Genomic DNA, 21,412 nt, shown 5'->3' on the forward strand with positions numbered 1-21,412 from the left:
CATAGCCGGATGGTACGTGGCAAAAAAGACTTCTGGAAACGCACTGTGGATGATCCCAGTGGCTCCAGGTAGTATGGATGAACTCTACTCTGGTGGCGGGCGGTGCGATGGTAAAAACGAGACAGTGGTATCATTTCGAACAATTCCTCAATCTTACATGCGGTAGACTAGAAAAACATTTTTTTTCTATAAACGTTAAAATTGTTGATTCATTTAATTCAAGCTACTAGTTCATTACATATGTACAAAATACAATACATATTCATGGAAATTTACTCAGTAAACATGAACATGGATGCAAATAGTTTTGGTTATTCCAAGTAAAATGATTACATCATATTATTATGCTACAAGCAGTTGTTCAAGTAATTTGCTTTACAAGCTAATTGTCTTATGTTTTTCTTAGGAAAAATGATGTGTTGTTAAGCATGGCACACAAATAATTTTCTTTACGTGATCAATACCAATCTTTTGTTTCTAATGTCTGGGCATTAAGATTTTTAAAAAAGCCGGACATCCTACTGTCGTGTAAGATATTAATTCAATTGTTCGTTCTCCGTAATACAATAAATTTGTTCAAAACAATGGACCTTGTTTTGAAATGAATAAACATCATTATAACATTGGGGCGGCACTTCTGAAAGGTTAGATAAGGATGCCGCTGCATCATGCATGCTGCGTTTATATACTTAAATAGGGTGTTTCAGAATGTTTTTCGTTTTTGAATTGACTACTCGATACTGCCATATGATCCGGACTTTTTTTGGCTACATAAATGCAAAACCAGTATGGCTAAAACCGCAACACCTTTTTCCAGCAAGATGGAGCCACTTCTCATGTTACAAATGACTCATTAGCTGCTCTTCAAGACTTATTCCCTGGAAGAGTGATAAGTCGCCGAGGAGACATCAACTGGCCACCGAGGAGCCTTGATTTAACGCCAGCTGATTTTTTCTATGTGGCTACCTAAAAAGTAAAGCTTACAATCCATTGCCACCCAGCTTGAATGTTTTGTGAAGCAAAGAATCACGGAAGAAGTCAACTCTTATTCCACGAGCGATGCTCCAGCGAGTGATTGAAAATTTTAGCTTCAAGTTAAATGAGTGTGAACAAGTGAATGGTGCGCATTTGCAAACGGTTGTTTTTTTCATAAATAAACTTCAAAAACTGCTCTTTAATTTAACAAGAAATAAAACGAGTTTTAATAAATATTGTTGTTTTTTATTTAACATCTAAAAACGTAAAACACTCTGAGACACCCGTTATATTTATAGACTGATAATGACTTATCAATGGTTTGGCTATAATATTTACATTGCTTATGTAACGAGCTATTGGATTTTGAAATTCCAAATTACACAAGAGATGCTGTACGACCTGAGCATCCAGCATGTCCCTATCCTGGTCACCTTGAGACTGGGTACCTCGGGTCGCGGCCACGCGCCTTCGACCAAAGTACAACTGGGATTTCCATCGGAAACTTCAAATCGACTTTTCTGTAATCCAATACTCCACAATCCCTGATTGGGGAAATTTAAAATATGTGAAAAAAAAGCTTCAAATATCGCTACGCCCATCTTCGCTTTGGGTATGAATGCATTATTGGATGCTTGGGTTTCTTGAATAAAACTTCCAAATCGATATTGAGCTTGTATTTTCTTTATACAGGTTTTTTCTTAATTTTTATGTTGTGAACAAGCTAGCTTGGCACGGCGATTTTTAATGAAGTATGAATGGTGTAGGTAAACATAAATAAAAATTTCAACATTGCTCCTTATGATTTCATAGGCATTATCAAACTGTACCGGTCTCAATCCTGAAATTAAAAAATATTTGATTATTCCTATTATTTATGCTACGAATCTTCTTCAACAAATCTAAAACAGGGGTTCATATATGAACATACACGGATCCGTAAAGAAGCTGAAGTAAAACAAGGAATTCCGAATTCGCTGTGAACACGAAACTAAGAAGCGTATCCGACATCCAAGCGAAATTGACTTTAGTTTTAACCGAACGAAAGTTTTAATTGAGTCGCCATGAAATTCCAGGGAATTCGCTGGAGAGGACGAACGTGACACGAACTCAGTGTGACTAAAGTTTGAATATGCAATGCGGCGACAGATAAGTACAGCGTTGGAGGTACTTGGAACACGACAATGTCGCATTCCGATCTAACCGCAACTAAACACCACATTATCTATACGATTAAGTACCCCATATGTGTTCAAGAACGTCTTCTAAGATAAAGACACTACATAATTATTATTTTTTCTTAAATGGGTGAACGAGCTCACAGCCCACCTGGTGTTAAGTGGTTACTGGAGCCCATAGACATCTACGACGTAAATGTGCCACTCCCCTTGAGACATAAGTTCTAAGGTCTCAGTAAAGTTACAACGGCTGCCCCACCCTTCAAACCGAAACGCATTACTGCTTCACGGCAGATATAGGCCGGGTGGTGGTATCTACCCGTGCGGACTCACGAGAGGTCCTACCACCAGTGAGTAACTTATCTATATCAAAATGAGAACGGTCAAAATACTTCATTTAAAATCTACAACTCGCAATAACCTAAGACAGTTTTAGCATCATGTATTATTTACAATAAAGTATAGTAAATTTCAACAAACAACTCAGTTTTTATTTATTTATTTATTGCATTAAATACAAAGTCAGTTTTCACCAAAACGCCTGACTCGTTAACACAAAAACATTATTGAAATTATTAAGTACTATTATAATATTATGCTAAAAATAAAATTATTTTCCAATAAAGTATTCCCCAACTATCGGCAAATACGTCAGTATAGATAAATTTTGAAGAATTAAGATTTCTGTTGTCTAAGATCTGTTTCTTAGTAGTACTAAGCAGATAGGTTGTATACATGGTATTGCTCAGGGGCTAGATAACTCATATTATTATATACCAACTTTTTTTTTCCTACCTATGCTGATAGCCTTGAGAGGCTATTTCAGCGGAACCTTAACTAGTAGGTGAGCTCACGGGGCTCAAACCTGAGGACGTTGCTAACACGAACCCTAGCAAGAGCCGTGCTTCGCAGAATCTACCACCGGATCGGAAACGCGACTCACTGAGAAGATCCGGCGAGAAACTCAGTGGGCTGTGTCTGAGGGTTAATTTACTCGTCGAGCCCTTCGTCGCAAGCGAACGGTGACCGGTGCTTGAAGTACCTAAATGCACCGTTAGTGGATCGGGAGGATCCGAAATGACGTGTTTTGGGCGACGTCGATTGCTTTCCATTCTTTCCGCAAGATCGGGAATGTAGTTACCGGCGACCACGATGAGAGGGTTCTCGTGTCGTGCCGCTTTATCGAAGTGGCGCATCGACGCCGACTGCATATACTTACTGATGGACTCTAAGTCCAGGTCGTCATGGAGGTTGACGTTCCTGACGAACCACGGGGCTCCAACGGCTATCCTGCAAAAACGGGATTGAATAATTTGGAATGATTTTAGGTGAGGGTGGGCCGCGTGAGCGAACACTACACCTGCACAGGTCATGACGGGGCGTATGCAAGTTTTGTAGAATGTCACCTTATTTCTAAGGGACATTTTACTTCGCCTGCATATCATTGGGTAAATACCAACATTAAAGCTTATGCACAAAGCTATGGGATAAACTTAAGCTAACGCCAAGTCTAAATTAAAAAATATTAAAATCTATTGCCTTGTTGTGCGTATTAAACCTGCCAAATTCTATAGGAGTCTGGTTTCACGTTTAAAAAGTTTTAGAGAAAACGCGTTTTAAAAATGTATCATTTGCACATAACAAAAACACACAGAATATGAATTTAGGTAGGTAAATTGAAACAGTTTTTAAAGCAAGAAAGTGTAGAGTTTATTCAAAACTGGAGCTCTTATTTAATTAACAGAAACAAGTAAGTAATTACTTCGCTGAAACGTAATGAAAGTTTGTCCGGGCAGCGATAAGACGGTAAATGGTATTTTAAAAATTAAATCGTCCAGGGCACACACCGCGAGAGTGGAATTTTAATTAAAATGTCCGGCGCTCGCAGCTTGGAGATTTATTTTAGTAATTTTTTGTGGCAACGGAATACTTAATTTCCGTCTTTTTAATATTAGTATCTAAAAGACTTAGGTACTATTATATTTTCTTAATTAATTTTATTGACAATGTGTGTGCATAAAATTCATATTACTATGATCAGTTTACATACAATTACATTAACTAGAGGTCCCGCTGTAGTCGAAATTCGACTATAATTAATTGGAATTGTAAGTTTGTACACTATTATGATTGTATTTTATACTTCTATAATCACAAATTTCGCCAAGACTACATTATAAACATATTTACAAAGACAAACAATATTTAATCTATTCTCAATTTAACAACAGACGTCAAGAACAAAAGTTTGACAATAAATAGTATGCATGCGTGTGTGCGTCAAATACATGGTATGTAGTGTGTGTAATGTTTTATTTTTGATTGAATGTATCTTTTATGCATTATTTTAAAAAAATATTAGCATTGTACACTTCTTCTCTATATTCTCTATAAATGTGGAAAATTTCATACTCCTCCGTCCGCGCAATTTTCGTAAAAAGGGATACAAAGTTTTTACTTCACGTATTAGTATAATAATATAGATGACGTCTTTAACATTTTCTTTGTCTAAGTTCAAGTTATAGACCTAATTAAAAAGAACTACTATAACAGTTTAATTACTTTTATTGTTATTACTGGTGGTAGGACCTCTTGAGAGTCCGTGCGGGTAGGTACCACCACCCTGCCTATTTCTGCCGTGAAGCAGTAATGCATTTCGGTTTGAAGAGTGGGGCAGCCGTTGTAACTATACTTGAGACCTTAGAACTTATATCTCAAGGTGGGTGGCGCATTCACGTTGTAGATGTCTATGGGCTCCAGTAACCACTTAACGCCAGGTGGGCTGTGACCTCGTCCACCCATCTAAGCAATAAAAAAAAACTCAGCCAGGAGTGTACTATAAAGTAGTTGTAATAAATACTAGATAAAGCAACTTACAAAAAAAACTTTTGCTCAACAATATGAATTAGGCGTGGATGTTAAAACGTGATGATCACAATAAATATTCCAATAATTATCATTCTGGACTATCTAGGTAGTTCTATTTTGATCCGTGCGATCTTTCGCACGCGAAACAAAATACTACGAAGGTCATTCCCAAATTATTAAATAGCCCGCCCCAATTAAGTGGGTCATCGCGAATTAATGCCTTCCTTCATAACGATATTCTTAATGGAATGGATACCTAACGGGAGTATCCGAATGTCTTTATTAGCTACCAATGGAGGCTTGTCAGGCGAGATGGTAATCAAGAACCAGGGTCGTATTACTTTTTCATAATTCTTCATGAACGATACAATTAGTCTTAATATAATATTATATATATTATATATATATATTATAAAGAGGAAAGATTTGTTTGTTTGTTTGTTTCGAATAGGCTCCGAAGCTACTGGAAAGATTTGAAAAATTCTTTTTCCATTAGAAGCCGACATTGTCCCTGATGAACATAGGCTACTTTTTTTTAATTTTTTTTTTTTTATTTATTTATTTCATGTGTGTTTTAATGTTTCCGAAGCGAAGCGAGGGCGGGTCGCTAGTCTTAATATAAAGCTGTATCGTTTTCGTGGTGCTACATTTTTTAATAACAAACTACAGGTAATAATTTTATCTATTATTGGCATAGATCAATTTGGTTAAATCCAATTAAGCTCTGATGTTTAGTGCGAGTTTTTTAACGTTTTCTATAGCGTAATAGTTAACACAAATTTGTATGGAGTTAGAACGTTTGCCGCTATGGGCGCTGTTCCAACTGCATACAAATTTGAGTTAACTTTTACGCTATCGAGAACGTTAAAAAATTCGCACTTTGCACACTGTCTGCATATATTTTGATGGTATCATAACATTTTACTGTAGACATTGCTGACGTCCACGAGCGACGATAACCACTCACCATTAAGTGGGCCGTATGCTCGTCTGCCTACAGGAGTAATAAAAAAAAACATAAACTTACTCTGGATTATCAATAACAACTGTACCAAGTTTCATCGCAATGACATGCATGGTTGTATTAGCTGATGAGGAATGGATATCTTAATAAACTGTAACTACACAAAAATTACTTCCATCGTTTTATCATAATATTAAGTCGCTTTTTATATGTAATACTTTACTCTGTGTTTATTTTAAAAGGTACTACTTACTACTTAGTGCTGGTTAACAGATTAATGTCGTTTGTTAAGGCGATGCGTCATGATAACCGCTTTATCGTTGCCGTTGCAATGGCTGACCCCAGGTCAAACGCCGCAGCAGTGTCCTAAAACAAAGCTTACTAATAAAAAGGTAAACTGTTTGGTGGTCTCAGCATGGTGCTGATCTGGTCAAGCAATAACGGTAGATGTTTAATGTGCCGAACTCCGAAGAATAATAGCAAAATTTACAGTGAAACAGCCCCGACTCATGAATCGATCTTCACCATTATTGTTCCATGATAACGCGAGACCTCATACAGCACGAGAAACCGTTTTAACTCTACAGGAGCTGCAATTAGAAACCATTCGTCACCCTCCGTATTCTCCAGACTTGGCTCCAACGGACTACAATTTTTTTTGTGATTTGGGCAATTTTCGACGTGATAAAGTAAAAAAGTTCTCTTCCCAGGAGGCAGTACAAAATGCTTTTACACAGTTTGTAGAATGTAGATCACCGGAGTTCTATCGCAAAGACATAAATGACCATCCTATTAGATGGCAGCAATCTATAGATAATAATGGTAGATATTTTGATTAAATAAGTATGTTAATTTTTTTTATTGCTTAGTTGGGTGGACGAGCTCGCAGCCCACCTGGTGTTAAATGGTTACTGGAGGCCATAGACATCCACAACGTAAATGCGCCGCCCACCTTGAGATATAAGTTCTAAGGTCTCAAGTATAGTTACAACGGCTGCCCCACCCTTCAAACCGAAACGCATTATTACTTCACGGTAGAAATAGGCAGGGTGGTGGTACTCACCCGCGCAGACTCACAAGAGGTCCTACCACCAGTAATTACGCAAATTATAATTTTGCGGGTTTCATTTTTATTACACTATATTATTCCTTCACCGTGGAAGTCAATCGTGAACATTTGTGGAGTACGTATTTCATTAGAAAAATTCATTTTTCAAAAACAAGATTTTTTTTAAAATTGAAATAATAAAAAATCAGTACAAATCGGCAATTTCATTCTTTTAACCCCTAATACTAGGAGTAGGCGGCTTAAGGACCCCGGTAACCGTACTCCGCGATTCCGATCCGGTAATAGATTCATTCGCAAAGCAGCTGCTCTGTAGTTATTAGGTCTTCTTCGGAGGCGCTCGGGCAGCTGTTAGCAAATCCCATCCCTCCTGGCTCAGCCTTTGCTCGCCCACCTGTCCTGGTGAAACTGGAAAGGCCTCAAGGCCATCAGTAATACTTCAATCATTTATAAAATTAATAAATAAATAAAACCGTCGTTTGTGGACTTAAAACAATGTCCTTATGGACCTTACCCCTTGAAACAGCTTTTCTTTCTAATCTTGTTTGAAGAAGGACATAATTTAATAACACAAAATCGCTACAAACGCTGCAAAAACGCACGCTAAATGTAATAAAATTCAAGCAATTTATATTTAATAGTTTTAATACGCCGATCCTAAACCAAAAACAGCATGAACCAGCGTACTACCTCAATTCATCTCCTAACCTTAAACTAAAAATAATATACAAGTTCAGAATACTCAAGTATACAATTTACAACTACTCCATTCTTCTTTATATTTACTCCACATTTTAATCATGTAAATCCACCAAACCAATGCTATTAGCCATTATTTTAAATAAACTACGAACAAATCTGAGATAGTTTTATTCCATTAACCAAACTTTTTATAGAGCACAGACACAGACTCGTATTTTCAAAACTCCTTCTATTGTCAAAGTTGGCTGTTAACTGTCAACAGACATTATTGACATTTAATAAAAATGACAATTGACAACGAAAAAAAACCGACGAAGAATTTATGATAAAACTGAGAGAAGTAAAAAGCATACGAAGTATTACGAAGTCACCAATCAAATTACACATTTCTGTCCGTATGTACTTATCTGTTTAGTAATATATTAAAGCAATAAAATATACATTATGTCGTAATGTTTCGACCAATTAACAAAATCGGGCAGATTATATCATTCGAATGTAAAAGTAAAGAATTTGTCAGAAACAAAGTGGTACAGCCCACTTCTGTACTGAAACCGGCAGAAAAAATTAAATTGTACAATAAAGAAAATAAGGAATTATTCGGTCCGTTATTAGAAACGAGCAAGCAAAAGAAACAGCGAATTCAAAAAGAAGGTATTCGTTGCGTTTTTTAAATTTTAACCTTGTGACAACTACTTTCCATACACTCAATGGCCAAGTAATTGTTGCTGGCCGTCCTAATGGTTGCTTACATTGACAACTTTCGATGAATTCGATATCTTGCCAATTAAATCCTATGACAGTTACGGTTCGGCGCCGCATTGCCCACACGCATTCATTATCGCTTGTGTTACAGCTAAAAATACTACGCAACAAAACAACAGAACGACTAAAGAAAATACGGTGAAATTTGTCATTAATAATGCTGTGATTCGACCGTTTGCACACAGTACAGTGATTCAAGGATTAAATAACAAAATGTGGCAAAATACAAGGCACTGTTTGAATATTTTTGGAGTTCTTTTAAATAACACAGCTATACGTGGCTTAAAAACATCTGTAGTATGTGGTACAGCCAAAAGTTCACCAGCGCAACCTGGATATCCCAGTGAAGATAAAATCTTGCAAATAAAACACCACAGAAATGATTATGCTGAACAATACCCATCGGTGACACTAATATTAAACAAAACAATGACTGAAGAGTCTAGGTTGGCTTTGGAGAAGTGGAAACAAGAGAGGATTGCCGAAATGGGAGTTGAAGAATTTAATAGATTCTACCAAGGTAAGTGAAACTGTTATTGTTAAGTGAATTTTACTAATTTTGTGGCAGCTTTCACAAAACAAGTTTTTATTCAAAAAGTGTACAAACAACAATAATGATTTGGTTAAAAAATGATTAACATTATTTGGACCTTTTTACATGAGTTTTATTTTATATTTTACATTTCACAGAAATTTCATAAGATTAAAGTACACAATAAGGTAAAGCTTTAATAGAAAATAGCAGGAGTAGGCAGGATCATGATGCTAATCTGTGCAGAATAAAAATCTCAACAATGTTAAAGACATAATTTTATACCACATGTATACTTCATATTGCTCTTAACTTTGTTTTTATATAAATTTCAAATCTATACTATATATAAATCTACAGTGGTTTTTACAGATGTTCCGTTATAACTACTGAACCGTGCATCTGATTGACTTGAAACTTGATATCCATGTAGAAAATACATGTACTTAATGGATAGGCTAATATTTATATGAGTGTTGGACTCCCTACACCCATTGCGAGGTGAAAAATATTAATGTTAATTTTAAATGCCCAGCGAAGCGGACAGGTACAGCTAGTCATTAATAAAAATAAAACATGATTGTATGCCTCCATTTGAATACCTAACAAATTCTGCTATCTGTGAACTACAACTTCCAAATATCTTTAACCATATGGTTCATCTGTTCAAATCGATTATGACGAGATTCCAAATTCCCATGAGTGACAAAATCATTTTTTATTAGATGAGTTTATTATGGAAATAAACAAAATTGCATAATTTAAGCATATTGGTACAAAATATATATAAACACAAAAACAATAACAATCAAAGTTCAAATATTATCATCATTTGTAGCTTGGCACTGATTTGATTTTCTTTTATAAATATCTGCATAATGAAGCCAAACAAATAGTTGGTGCAGCTACCGGTTGCTGTGTGGATGATTTACATTGATTGTTGACATGTTAAAAATAAAACTTGCTAATAGACTTAGACATGTATCTGTGAGATGTTCTAGTTGTAATGTTATGTACATAATTTATTGGAAAACTATAAATAAAAGGGCAACAAAAATATCATAAATAATGTTATATAAAACAAAATGGCTGCCCTACCCCTAAACTGAAACGCATTACTGCTTTACAGCAGAAATAGGCAGGGTGGTGGTACCTACCCTTGCAGACTCACAAGAGGTTCTACCACCAGATTTAAATAACACACCCCAAAAACATGCAATCTGTTAAAGTATTATTTTATTATTACAAAATGGACGAATTACTTAATGAAAATAAAATTTGGTTGAATGAACAGAAAATCATTTTTAACAACCCTCATTGAATTTGAGCTCTCATTAAACCAAGCAATTTAAAGGTACTTGTGCAATCTATTCATATTCTGGCACGCTTGCCATCTTAATGTGTTCTCTCAGTATTTGGGTGACATAAACAATAATTAAACAGTAGATAATGGCTTATAGTTCTGTTCACGACATTACAATCAATTTTATTTGGAAGTTCGATATAAAAAGCTCTTTGATATAAAAATAATGTAATCTAGTAATATATTTAAGTGTTTCACGCATATAGTTTTAATCTCTGACCAACTTTAAGTTTCAAAACTTATTGTATTTTTTTTAAGTCTTTCTTTATTGTATAATGTGACTGTCCAAACCATGTGGCAAATAATATAGCACAAAGATTTCCACTTGCATTGCATTATTTGTTTGTAATTTAAATTCGTCTTCTGTTTCACAAGATAATTATACTATTTTAACTGTTTCAGCTCAAATGGCAGTCGGTACCAAGTTTCACAACACTTTAAAGGATTACTTCACTCAACCTCGTAGCCAGCTTCGTATAGAGAAGGAAGTGGAGGGCGTATGGGTGTCTGTAGCAGATGTGTTGAAAAGTATATCTTCTCCAAAAGCCATAGAATCGAATGTTGTACACCCCGTACTGAAGTATAGGGGAATTTTTGATGCCATTGCTGATTATGAGTAAGTCCTTTTTTTTAAATTGCAACCAGTAGTTTTAACATTGTTCACCAAATAAATTGAAAACATGTACATCGAAGCCTTTGCTTTAAATTAATAATCGTAATCACATTGTAATTTCTTTTCAATTGTTCACTGAGTCTGTAGCACAGAAGTTAGTCCCCTGACTGCTGGGCTGAGGGCTGTGTGTTCAATTCCAACTTTTGACAAGTTTATTTGCTTTTTGTCTGTGTGTGTAATACCTAAATATTTATATATATAAAGAAATAAGTATGTTTATGATTATATTTTTGTGGCAGATGATCGTTTTGTACCTGGTTTTTATTATTTATTTTTGCAATGCACTGATTATCCCCCTAGTTCATAAAATGAGGAAAACGAAATATAAAAATTTTCCTTTTACCAGCTTGATGTAGATGATAACATTAAGTTAACTCAGTGATTGTTTTAAAATCAGTTAAAAAACTAACTTTAAAACTGAAGATTGGAGACACAAGCCAGATATTCAACATCTCAGTTTCTTTACAGCATTATGAAGTATGAGCTCAGGAAAATCATAAACCATAATAAAAATAACACATAATATTTAGGTATTTTATCTGAAGCGTAAAACAATTGGAAAGCATTGCAAATATGCATAACCGAAATATTGACTATTCATTATTATTTAAAGGTTAAACACATAAATAACAAATCAATTGTAGAACAGCCCACCAAACAATTTAATTTGCAAAAAAACCATTCATACGTTTATATGTGGGGCCCCGCCCCCAAAGCAACATTCTTGATCAACCATTATCTAGGTATGTGTATACGTGATAAATATTCGTCACAATCTATACGATAAATAAAACATTGCGTTGACGTTGAATATACCTGCAGAATTTTTTATATCTAGATTTTAACTATAAATACACCTGAATAGTTTAGATAATTATTTATGGAGCATTCAAGGTGCGATACCGTATTCCTGTGACCTTGGGATATTGGTGATCATAACATGATAATACAAATGAATCATATACCTATAGTTTTGAAACAATAAACAAACGAAAATCGCCCTAACGACACTCAGCAAACTAAAATTTTTAAATAAATAATTATAGTAGGAGGCACGAGTCGTGAGCTATCGATAAAAGAGGGGGGGTCGTCTGCGCATCGTACACTTGGGTAAAATTAAATGGATTACTCCTTTATTACCCTTTTTTTAATTATATTAAATTCGTTCAATTTAGGATTTAAAATGGATTAGTAATTTTATAATGGTTTTGTCCGGGGCTTCGCTCGTATTATAGTCAGAAATATGTAACCCTATTTATATCCGACTTCCGATAAGTCAATTCATCCCTCAACGTTTACTAAAAAGTATTAAATAATATATTATTATGTATATACTTGTGTTGCTAAATGTAAATTTATTCATAGTAAACTATTCATAAGAAGTTGGTGTCTGGAAAAATTTAATGAGGTTAATGCAAAATTTGTGGCTAATAAAATCGCACGAAAGTGTAGTTTGCTGCACAACACAAGGAACGAATCACAACTGACGGTTTGTGACGCGACGCTGGACGATCCAATCACGTAATCCAAATGGCCGACGCCACCCCCGTTCTCGCCTCGTGCCCCCAAACAGACCCAATAATGTAATTCTGCGCATGTCACGGTCAGAGCTCACCACTCGTGCTGATTACTGTATCCTGAAACGATTTTCACGGCCACAAAAATTTTAATTTCTGTTAGTAAATTACGTAAAAATTAGGTGGAATACTTTAGGTTGAGAAGCGCCTGCCACTTCTTCACTTCACTCCGATTCACACTATCACTGATATCCATATGTCATTGAACTGTTGAATACATAATGTTTTATTAGTTCTCGTATTTCTTATCGTTTCTTGTACATTCATAGTTTGTGGTAGTGTAATAGGCCTAAAATTGTCGAAAACGTAATAGTAGTAATATGTCCGTTTTGTTCATCGAATAAAATCTAATAGACATGGGTTTCTCAGTACTCGAGAAAGGAACCATCAACCCTTTAATGTGTAATAACGGTGGTTTATTAACTGTTTAACATCTGTAAAAATGCACAAATGTGGGAAAATAAACAGCCGCTGGATGTAACTTCTCGGGATCCTCCAAAAATTCCACTGAAAAAATATCAGTAAATGACCATCATTTTACTGAGATTAAAATTCGTCCCATATCATCTCTTCTCATTTCATTTTATTTCATCCCAGTTGATTAATGTCTCAAATTAATCATCTTCATTTCATTTCACTCCATATTATCATTTTTCATAAAAATAAGAATATAAATTAAAATAAGAAATGACCTAAAAGGTCTTAGTTACCAGGTCATAAATTCCCTTAAAAAAAATCGAAAGAAATGCGGCAATTCCGTCAATCTTTAATGATTACAGAAAGCGTCGTTCGTCTATTTGAAAGTACGTCTCAAACAGATAAATAATTGATTTGATTGAATTGAGCGACCCTACCAGTTGATATATAAAATTGAATCGTACCGCCAATTTACCAATTTGCACACGATAATAAAACGGACAATGACGAGGGAATAGATGAAATGATTCCAGTACGGTCTGGACTCGGGCCGCTTCTACCCGGTGTCACTGGAAATTTATAGAATAGATTCGAATATATAGAATTTCATATAATTTTAGTACGTAATAACAAAAACATAAGTAACTTACCCATGGACACGGGTCCCGGAGTTTCTCGTTGGATCTACTCAATGGGTCTCGAGTCTGATCCGGTGCGAAGGACTGCTCTTGCCAGGGCTAGTGTTGGCAAATTCTCGCAAGTTGAGCCCGTGAACTCACCTACCCGTGGAATAGTCCCTTAGGCTACCAGCGAATACGTAGGGAATAATAAAATAGTACATATTTTTTCTCCTACCAGGCTATAAATTACTACTAATTGAATAAGAACTGTCTGATGAACTCATCTTTGCTTAATACTTCACTATTAAATCTTATTGCCTTTTGTTTATTTCACTTTTAGACTAAACACAATATTACAAATTACCCGACCACAACAATGGCGGAGAATTTTAGGTGCGTGAGAGCAGACGTAGACACTAACGCGAATGCGCACATGTCAGTACCCAGGGAGGAAAATTTAGACTTTCTTCCCTGTACAGCGGGAGGAAAAGTTAGACTTTCTTTCCTGTACAGCGGGAGGAAAACCGAACTTTCGGCGTAGGTAGGAGAAAAAAGAACATAGTAATGTCCAAAACACTACGGTATAATTTGTACCTGGAAGAAAATGCGAAAAAAATTTTTTTTGTTCTGTTTGTTGTATTATATCTCTGTTTGGCTATCGCTCAAAATAATCAGTCGCTGACATTACAGATTCGGAATAACTGAATTGTAATGTCAAGGAAAGTCTCAAGGTTATCGCAAGTGTACTACTGGCTTGTATATATACCTACATATTTATAGTTGAAAAAAAATCATGAAGCCTACATAATTAATTTGCTTTGTATGAATAATGCTTTGAAATTGACTCAATTAAAATGTATGAAGCATTATAGAAAGAAAATAAACAGTTGTTTGTCATTGACCGTTGTTGGTCATTGAACCCGAACGCCTTAATGTCTTTGTCGCTTCTTTTTTTTTCCTACCTATTCTAGTGAACTCGAAGGGTCGTGATAGATTAGCTAAACGAGTCTCGCTTCTAAAGATGGACAGCGTTTTTATATCAAAGCATTGCAGTAACTGCTAAACGTCAAGTTGATGTAGATAATAGGAAAATTATAATCTGGATTTGGTTTATTGCAATTTCTGTACGTTATTATCACGATCCACCCGAATTTATTTTTCATAGTTAATAATAATATTTTAATATTGAATGATCGACGAGAAACAAAACAAAAAGCTTTGTTTAGGAAGTTGTAGTTTTCGTTACAATGGCTACAGTGAAATACTCAGCGCGTTAACGCTATTCCGTGAAAAGATTACTTCTATATAAATATAAAACTGAATGGAGTTTGTATAATTTTTTTTGTAAATTTGTTTTATTTTTGAGTTTTTATGTCCTCGCGTCTCAAGGCTTAGGGAGAAATTCACTTTGTGATGCCTATGGGCTCCAATTACGAGACCTCCGTACATACGTACCTAGCGGAATAAAAACAAACTAGAGCACTTAGGAGTATTCAATAGAAAAGATCGATGCGGTCTTCCCCTGACATTACCGATGTCTATATCCGAACTCTACTCATTCATTTTTTTTCCCTATGCTGATAGCCTTAAGAGGCCTTTTCAGGTTCTCCTTGACGTGTAGGTGAGCTCACGGGGCTCTAACCGGGAATGTTGCTAACACTGACCCTAGCGAGAACAGTGCTTCGCAAAATCTACCACCGGATCGGAAACGCGACCCACTGAGAAGATCCGGCGAGAAACTCAGTGGACTGTGTCTATGGGTTATTTCACTTGTCGAGCCCTTCGACGAGGACAGTGACCGGCACTCGTTCATGGAAACGTCAAAGACAAAATATGAATCTGTAATCGTGCATTAAATAAATTAAAATTTCGAATTTCCAGAGACAAACCGACTTTAATCGAGTGGAAGAAGTCTGATAAGCCGAGGAAGTCCATAGCCCTGACCTACGACAACCCGGTGCAGCTGGCCGCCTACTTCGGTGCGGTCTGCAACGACCTCAACTACAAGCACATGAAGGTCCGCGACGCGCTGCTCGTCATAGCGTACACGGACGGCTCGAAGGCGGACGTCTTCCACCTGTCCACCGACAAGCTGAGGGAGCACTGGGCGCAGTGGCTGATCCGACTCGAGGAATACATAAACAAGCACGGCAAAGATTCCGAGAAGTTCCTGAAAGGCGGTAAAAGGTTGTTTGAGGTGGAAATCGGAAATCTCCAGTAAATGGATGTGAGTTTTTTCCCTCCTCGAAATTTTATTTTTTATTGCTCAGATGCGTGGACGATCTCACGGCCCACCTGGTGTTGAGTGGTTACCGGAGCCCATGGACATCCACAACGTAAATGCCGCCACCCACTTTGAGATATAAGTTGCAAGGTCTCAGTATGGTTACAACGGCTGCCCCACCTTTCAAACCGAAACGCATTACTGCTTCACGGTAGAAATAGGCAGGATGGTGGTACCTACCCGTGCGGACTCACAAGAGATGCTACCACCAGTAATTACGCAAATTATAATTTTGCGGGTTTCATTTTTATTACACGATGTTATTCCTTCACCGTGGAAGTCAATCGTGAACAATTGTTAAGTACGTATTTCATTAGAAAATTTGGTACCCGCCTGAGATTCGAACAGCGGTGCATCGCTCAACACGAATGCACCGGACGTCTTATCTTTTAGGCCACGACTTTACATGGTATGAAATAGTATGGAACTTTTAAATTTTGTTTTTTTTTTTTTTATTGCCTTTGTAGGCAAACGAGCATACGGCCCACCTGATGGTGAGTGGTTACCGTTGCCCATGGACTTCAGCAATGCCAGGGGCAGAGCCAAGCCCCTCCTACCGCTAAATGGTAAATTAACAGTGCAAGGAAGAATTCATTGTGGAAATTAACTCACAGACACAGCCCCCTGAGTTTCACGCCGCGTCTTTTCAGTGGGTTGCGATTGCGATCCGGTGGTAGATTCAGCGAAGCACTGCTTTTGCTAGAGCTAGTGTTAGCAAAGGCTTCAGGCTAAGTCTTGTGAGCTCGCTCAGAAGTCCGGTGAAGGGTTATACCCTTCGAGGCTACTAGCATAACTAGGCAAAAATAAAACAACATCCTTTCGTATGATTTGTTATAATATGAATTACGCTAGTCGCATTATTAATAAAATTAATGACAGACGTATTTAAAATACGACATAAAAATAAACTCGAAAATTTTATAAAAAATCTAACATTTTGTTTTTTTTTTTGTTTCAGTGGAGCAACACATACCACAAAAATTACTTCCATTGTTCATTGAATCGAAATTCAAAGTTGGACCAAACAAGGCCGTGGAAATAAATCTGAATAAGACATAAGATGCAAGTCAGCTACTCGCTTGCATATTTTGATTAAACAACTATGTTCTATCCAAATTCGTCGTCTAAATTTTAAGTCGATAGTATTGGTCATCATAATGCCTACAAAAGTAAGAAAAAAAAACCGTAAATTGAAAATGTTCAACGTAATTGTCTTTTTGTCGTACGCCTAAGTACAGGCCAAAACTAAATAAGCCCGCTAAAAAAGCAAACCGAACAAATAATTTCTGTTTTTTTAATCATGCCAGAGTGAAGTTATAAAATTATTTTATTATTTATCGGTCCTTGATGCAAATTTTCATGTCAACCAAAGGTCGTGAATCCTGTTTCAATGAAGTGCAAAGATTGGATTATATACAAATAAACATACCAAGCTAAAATAAGTATGTTATTATTGTTAGTTTTGCTTGTTATCGACGTTCTGAAAAACACGCCGTGCCATTAAAAGAACTTATCGGTTGGATCTGCTATCATATTTTCAGTTTACGAATGTCTTAATAATTTGTATTATGTTCACTGGCGCTCACGGTAAACCTAATATCAAAGATGGCGACGATCGCCTGTTTAACTGCTTGCGACTGCCAGTGTAAGGTAAGAAAAACAAGTTAAATCTCATTCATCCAACTTACTAATTATAATTTTTGTTCTATTTAGAAAAAAGTAATAAATACTTTATTAAAATATGTAAATTGTCCGTCAATTCTCATTTAAAAATAGTTGAAATAAGTACATGCTTGAAAAATTTGATGTTTTAATTTTTTCTTTTTCTATCAAGGGTTTCCAAAACAATTATTGGGTAAGTAAGTGAAGTACACTAACGTTAAAAAAAAATTTAAAACTAAATTTGAATCAATCGTTTAGTTTTTAAAATAATTTATTTTAAACCATAAAAGATCGACACTGATTAGTTTGTACATATTACATTTGGATACAATAAATACTTTTTGTTCGTATTTACAAGGTTGAGTTGCTGGCAAGTTCAAAATTAGAATTCTTTAATTCATATTACATGGAACACCTTAGCGTATAAGAGATCACACTGATCTATTAATTGTTTGGCTTTTTATAGAATGTTGCCAAAAATATTTTAGCTTACTAGTCAATGTTATTCTACATTGGTTGTTTTTTTTCTTCTCATAATCAATCATTTTGAAAATTAAAAGTAACTTAAAAAAAAATAGCATTTAATTACTTTTTCCTGTTCAGGTTCTGCCGATCCCTTGATAAAATAATCCATATAGAATTGTAAAAAAAGTTCGATTATTTAATTTTTAGATAGGTACATAAATTAGCACACCTTATTAATTTAAAATTTGTTTAAAGTTTAGCTTAGGGGCTTTCAAAAGCATTCGTTTACATTTCGATACGTAGATTGTAAAGGAATACTGTAATTTTGGCACAATTCTTTTAGTCAGTCTCAACTTGTGCTGTGCCAAACAGTATTTTGAAGAGAACAATAAATAAATTCGATAAAGATTTGATTATTAAACATTTTTATACATAATATACCTAGATAATATACATAAATATAAATTGTTTAAAAAGTTTTGAAATTTTGCCGCAAAAACGCACGGAACTGTCACTGATGTCAATAACGTCACTGTCATCTGCAATGCTTGCGTTCTCATAGTGCTGCAGAAGTACCGTAAAATGGGGCGATTAGGGACAAATTCCAACTTTATGAGCAATTTTAAGGTAGTTGTTGATGTATATAATGCTATATCAGGATCAAAATGATTGAGTCTTGGGGGCATCTTTGTTGTCTAATTTAAAATTATGCAACTAGCATTCCAGTTTAAGCAAAAAATGCAAAAATAGGTGTAATCCCTATTTACCCGAAAATTGCGGTTAATTGGGATGAAATGAGAAATTTGCTAGGGTTGGCACTACTTTTATTTTTATATATAGTTTTAATTTATTTATTTATTTAGTTGCACCAACAAAGTGATCATCAATAAAAAAAATTGAAAAACTGACAAAAGTACATGGCAGACATCACCTCAATTATAAGTGCAATCGACAGTGCATTAACAACTAAATATATATATATATATATATATATATATATATATACACATATATAGTGGGCTTTCTTAGAAACGGTTTATATTTCTCCGTTCTTGGTAAGTACTTAGGGGCTGATATTTCTATCTGGGTTAAGAGATTAGGTGTGTCGGTTATTCCATGGATTAATCAGATGAATACCCCCACTCTGAACAAATATTAAATATTTTATTATGTATTACTTAGACATTTTTGTCCACCTTGAGATTTCATTGATCTTGTTACATGTCTCTGCAAAATCGACTTACTTACATTAAATTGCTTATCTATTTCAACTAAAGACTTATTCCCAATTTCGCTTCGAATAAACCAGATTTTTACCAACAAATTTAAAAAATATTGTTATAACTACATAGACAACCCTACAAACCTGTACCTATTTATACTTAGGTCGTTTCCATTTCACGTATTCTCATCCCAATTGACCCCTTTTTCGTTGTTATTTATACCTAAGACGTCCCGAATATCCCCAAAAACAACAGATTTTTACATGTATTTTTATTTAATCAAATACATTAAAACCAATAACAACTGAGACTTACCTTTAATATATATGCTGGTTCAAATACTAAATAACGTTTATAAATCATAGTCGTCTTCTATTATTATCAAATAAATAAAAGAGAGCAAAGTTTCTAGCACTAAAATAATGACCACCACAGAAAGTTAATTTGAAACGCGATTTTTTATAAGTTAGCAGCTATTATCATGCATATTCAGAGTTGTTTTGTGAACTTTCAACATTCTACTATTAAACTACAAAAAATGGAAGATTTTGCAACGAATATAAAACTTATATTGAGCGTCGAAAGATTTTCCCGGTTTTTTCCCGATTCGCCTCTCAATCCCTAATCGCCCCATTTTACCGGTAATTTCACATTTAATATAGTTCCTATATTACTATTAAAAATTATTCGGATTCATTCTTCCTCCATGGATCGCAGTTTGAACTGTAGGATATTCGCAACTAAGATTTGTTTAAGGGGCCAGGGGTTCCGGTATCAGCTATCAAGTAGGCCGGAACCTTGTCCTCTTATTTACATAAAAGTGACATCGAACTAGTAGACAATGACTTCGAAAGCTTCAGATCAACCTGATGGGATCATTACCTTGAAAAATTATATCTAAAGCTCTTACATTTGTGCTTTGTAGGGATTATCATGGTTATTGCAGTTCTTCAATGCTTCTAAAGTAAAGTTCGTGACAATTCAGAATTACCACGCAATACACACATGCAATCATTAAGTAGGAACACGGTAGATTGCGGGGAGTTGGGACACTCTAATTTTAACACAAATTGGCAACGGTTTTCCTTGGGGTAATACCAATAAAATTGAGATTAAAATGATTCCGGAGGTGTAAATTTTGATGTACGATGTCATAATTTATATAGTTCTAAGGAAATTATACATACATAAAAAATAAAAAAAACTAGCTTGACCTGATTCTTCTTTGTTTTGGGGAGAATGGTCATGTATGAGGGACAATAGAGTTTTACAATACGACTAGCAGTGTTTAGTTTTTAGGTAGGTAAGTACTAACTACCTACCTGATATATGTATGGATCAAACTAAGGCCAAAAGAAGTAGAACTTCAGAAAAACTGTCTTTTTTATTTTATAAATATTATAATCGAACATAAATAGGTATGTAATTAATAGGTATATTAAATAAAATCATCTGGTCGCAGAATGTCTAGTGGTCGTAGAACGTCCAATTCAGTATTTGAGAAATAGAATATAATAACAATAAATATTGGTATTGTGACAACCCAGATTTGTCCCTATCCTACCCCCCTGGACCCTATTCCCCCAATTTACAATGTATTCTGTTGAAGATTCGGCATCTCTGGATTCACATCATTTTCTTTCAGTGCTATCAGATACCAATTTCCATTAACAAAACAAAATTATAAAATTATCTTTTAGTTAAGTCTCAAAGTTATTGATCGTGGCGTCACGAGTTCTTCTAAAAAATCCACTTTTTTCGTCCCATTTCACGTATTTAATTTAATTTCACCCCGTTTAATTACTTCACCTTGTTTCGCTCCATTTCATTTTTTAAATATAAAAAAGATTAGGCTGTACAGTATAATGCTTTCGCCTTTCCTGTAAGAAAAATCAAATTCTACTCAAACAAAATTTGTTGGCATCTGTCACAGTTGCCAGATGAGGGAAGTCCCTGCAAATTCGGGAGGTTTTTCGACCTTGGGGGGGAAAGATTCTTTTGAGGGACATTCGGGGGGAAAGAGTTAGTTGGGAGAAATTTCGGAGGTTTTTTGAGTATCAATAATTCATCCACAAACA

At 35.3% G+C, this 21,412-nt stretch overlaps 1 protein-coding gene and 1 long non-coding RNA gene across 4 annotated transcripts; one reads left to right on the top strand and one right to left on the bottom strand.

Moving 5' to 3' along the window:
- Positions 1–1,637: 1,637 nt before the first annotated feature.
- On the bottom strand, positions 1,638–7,977 carry LOC149501029 (uncharacterized). 2 transcript variants are annotated; one of them, XR_016324617.1, is made up of 2 exons: positions 6,239–7,977; positions 1,638–1,816 (listed from the first exon to the last, which is right to left on the bottom strand). It is a non-coding gene; the product is annotated as an uncharacterized LOC149501029 (long non-coding RNA). The 2 variants fall into 2 exon arrangements; XR_016324618.1 differs by lacking the exon at positions 6,239–7,977 and adding an exon at positions 1,907–2,211.
- On the top strand, positions 7,342–17,785 carry LOC114250346 (mitochondrial genome maintenance exonuclease 1). 2 transcript variants are annotated; one of them, XM_028184216.2, is made up of 5 exons: positions 7,342–8,407; positions 8,610–9,038; positions 10,816–11,029; positions 15,582–15,927; positions 16,943–17,785. In XM_028184216.2, exons 1-4 carry the CDS (start codon positions 8,206–8,208, stop codon positions 15,919–15,921), a joined length of 1,185 nt encoding a protein of 394 aa, XP_028040017.2. In that variant the 5' UTR covers positions 7,342–8,205; the 3' UTR covers positions 15,922–15,927; positions 16,943–17,785. The 2 variants fall into 2 exon arrangements, with proteins under 2 accessions (XP_028040017.2, XP_089590948.1); XM_089734822.1 differs by having other exon boundaries at positions 8,018–8,148.
- Positions 17,786–21,412: the final 3,627 nt, after the last annotated feature.

Source organism: Bombyx mandarina, chromosome 18 (genome assembly GCF_030267445.1).
Source record: "Bombyx mandarina strain Sakado chromosome 18, ASM3026744v2".
NCBI classification, from domain to species: domain Eukaryota; kingdom Metazoa; phylum Arthropoda; class Insecta; order Lepidoptera; family Bombycidae; genus Bombyx; species Bombyx mandarina.

Bases quoted from the DNA above. Each gene is read 5' to 3' on its own strand.
- LOC114250346 (XM_028184216.2), top strand. From the start codon at position 8,206: ATGTTTCGACCAATTAACAAAATCGGGCAGATTATATCATTCGAATGT. The intron at 8,408-8,609 runs GTATTCGTTGCG...CTTGTGTTACAG, and splicing joins ACAGCGAATTCAAAAAGAAG to CTAAAAATACTACGCAACAA. The intron at 9,039-10,815 runs GTAAGTGAAACT...TAACTGTTTCAG, and splicing joins ATTTAATAGATTCTACCAAG to CTCAAATGGCAGTCGGTACC.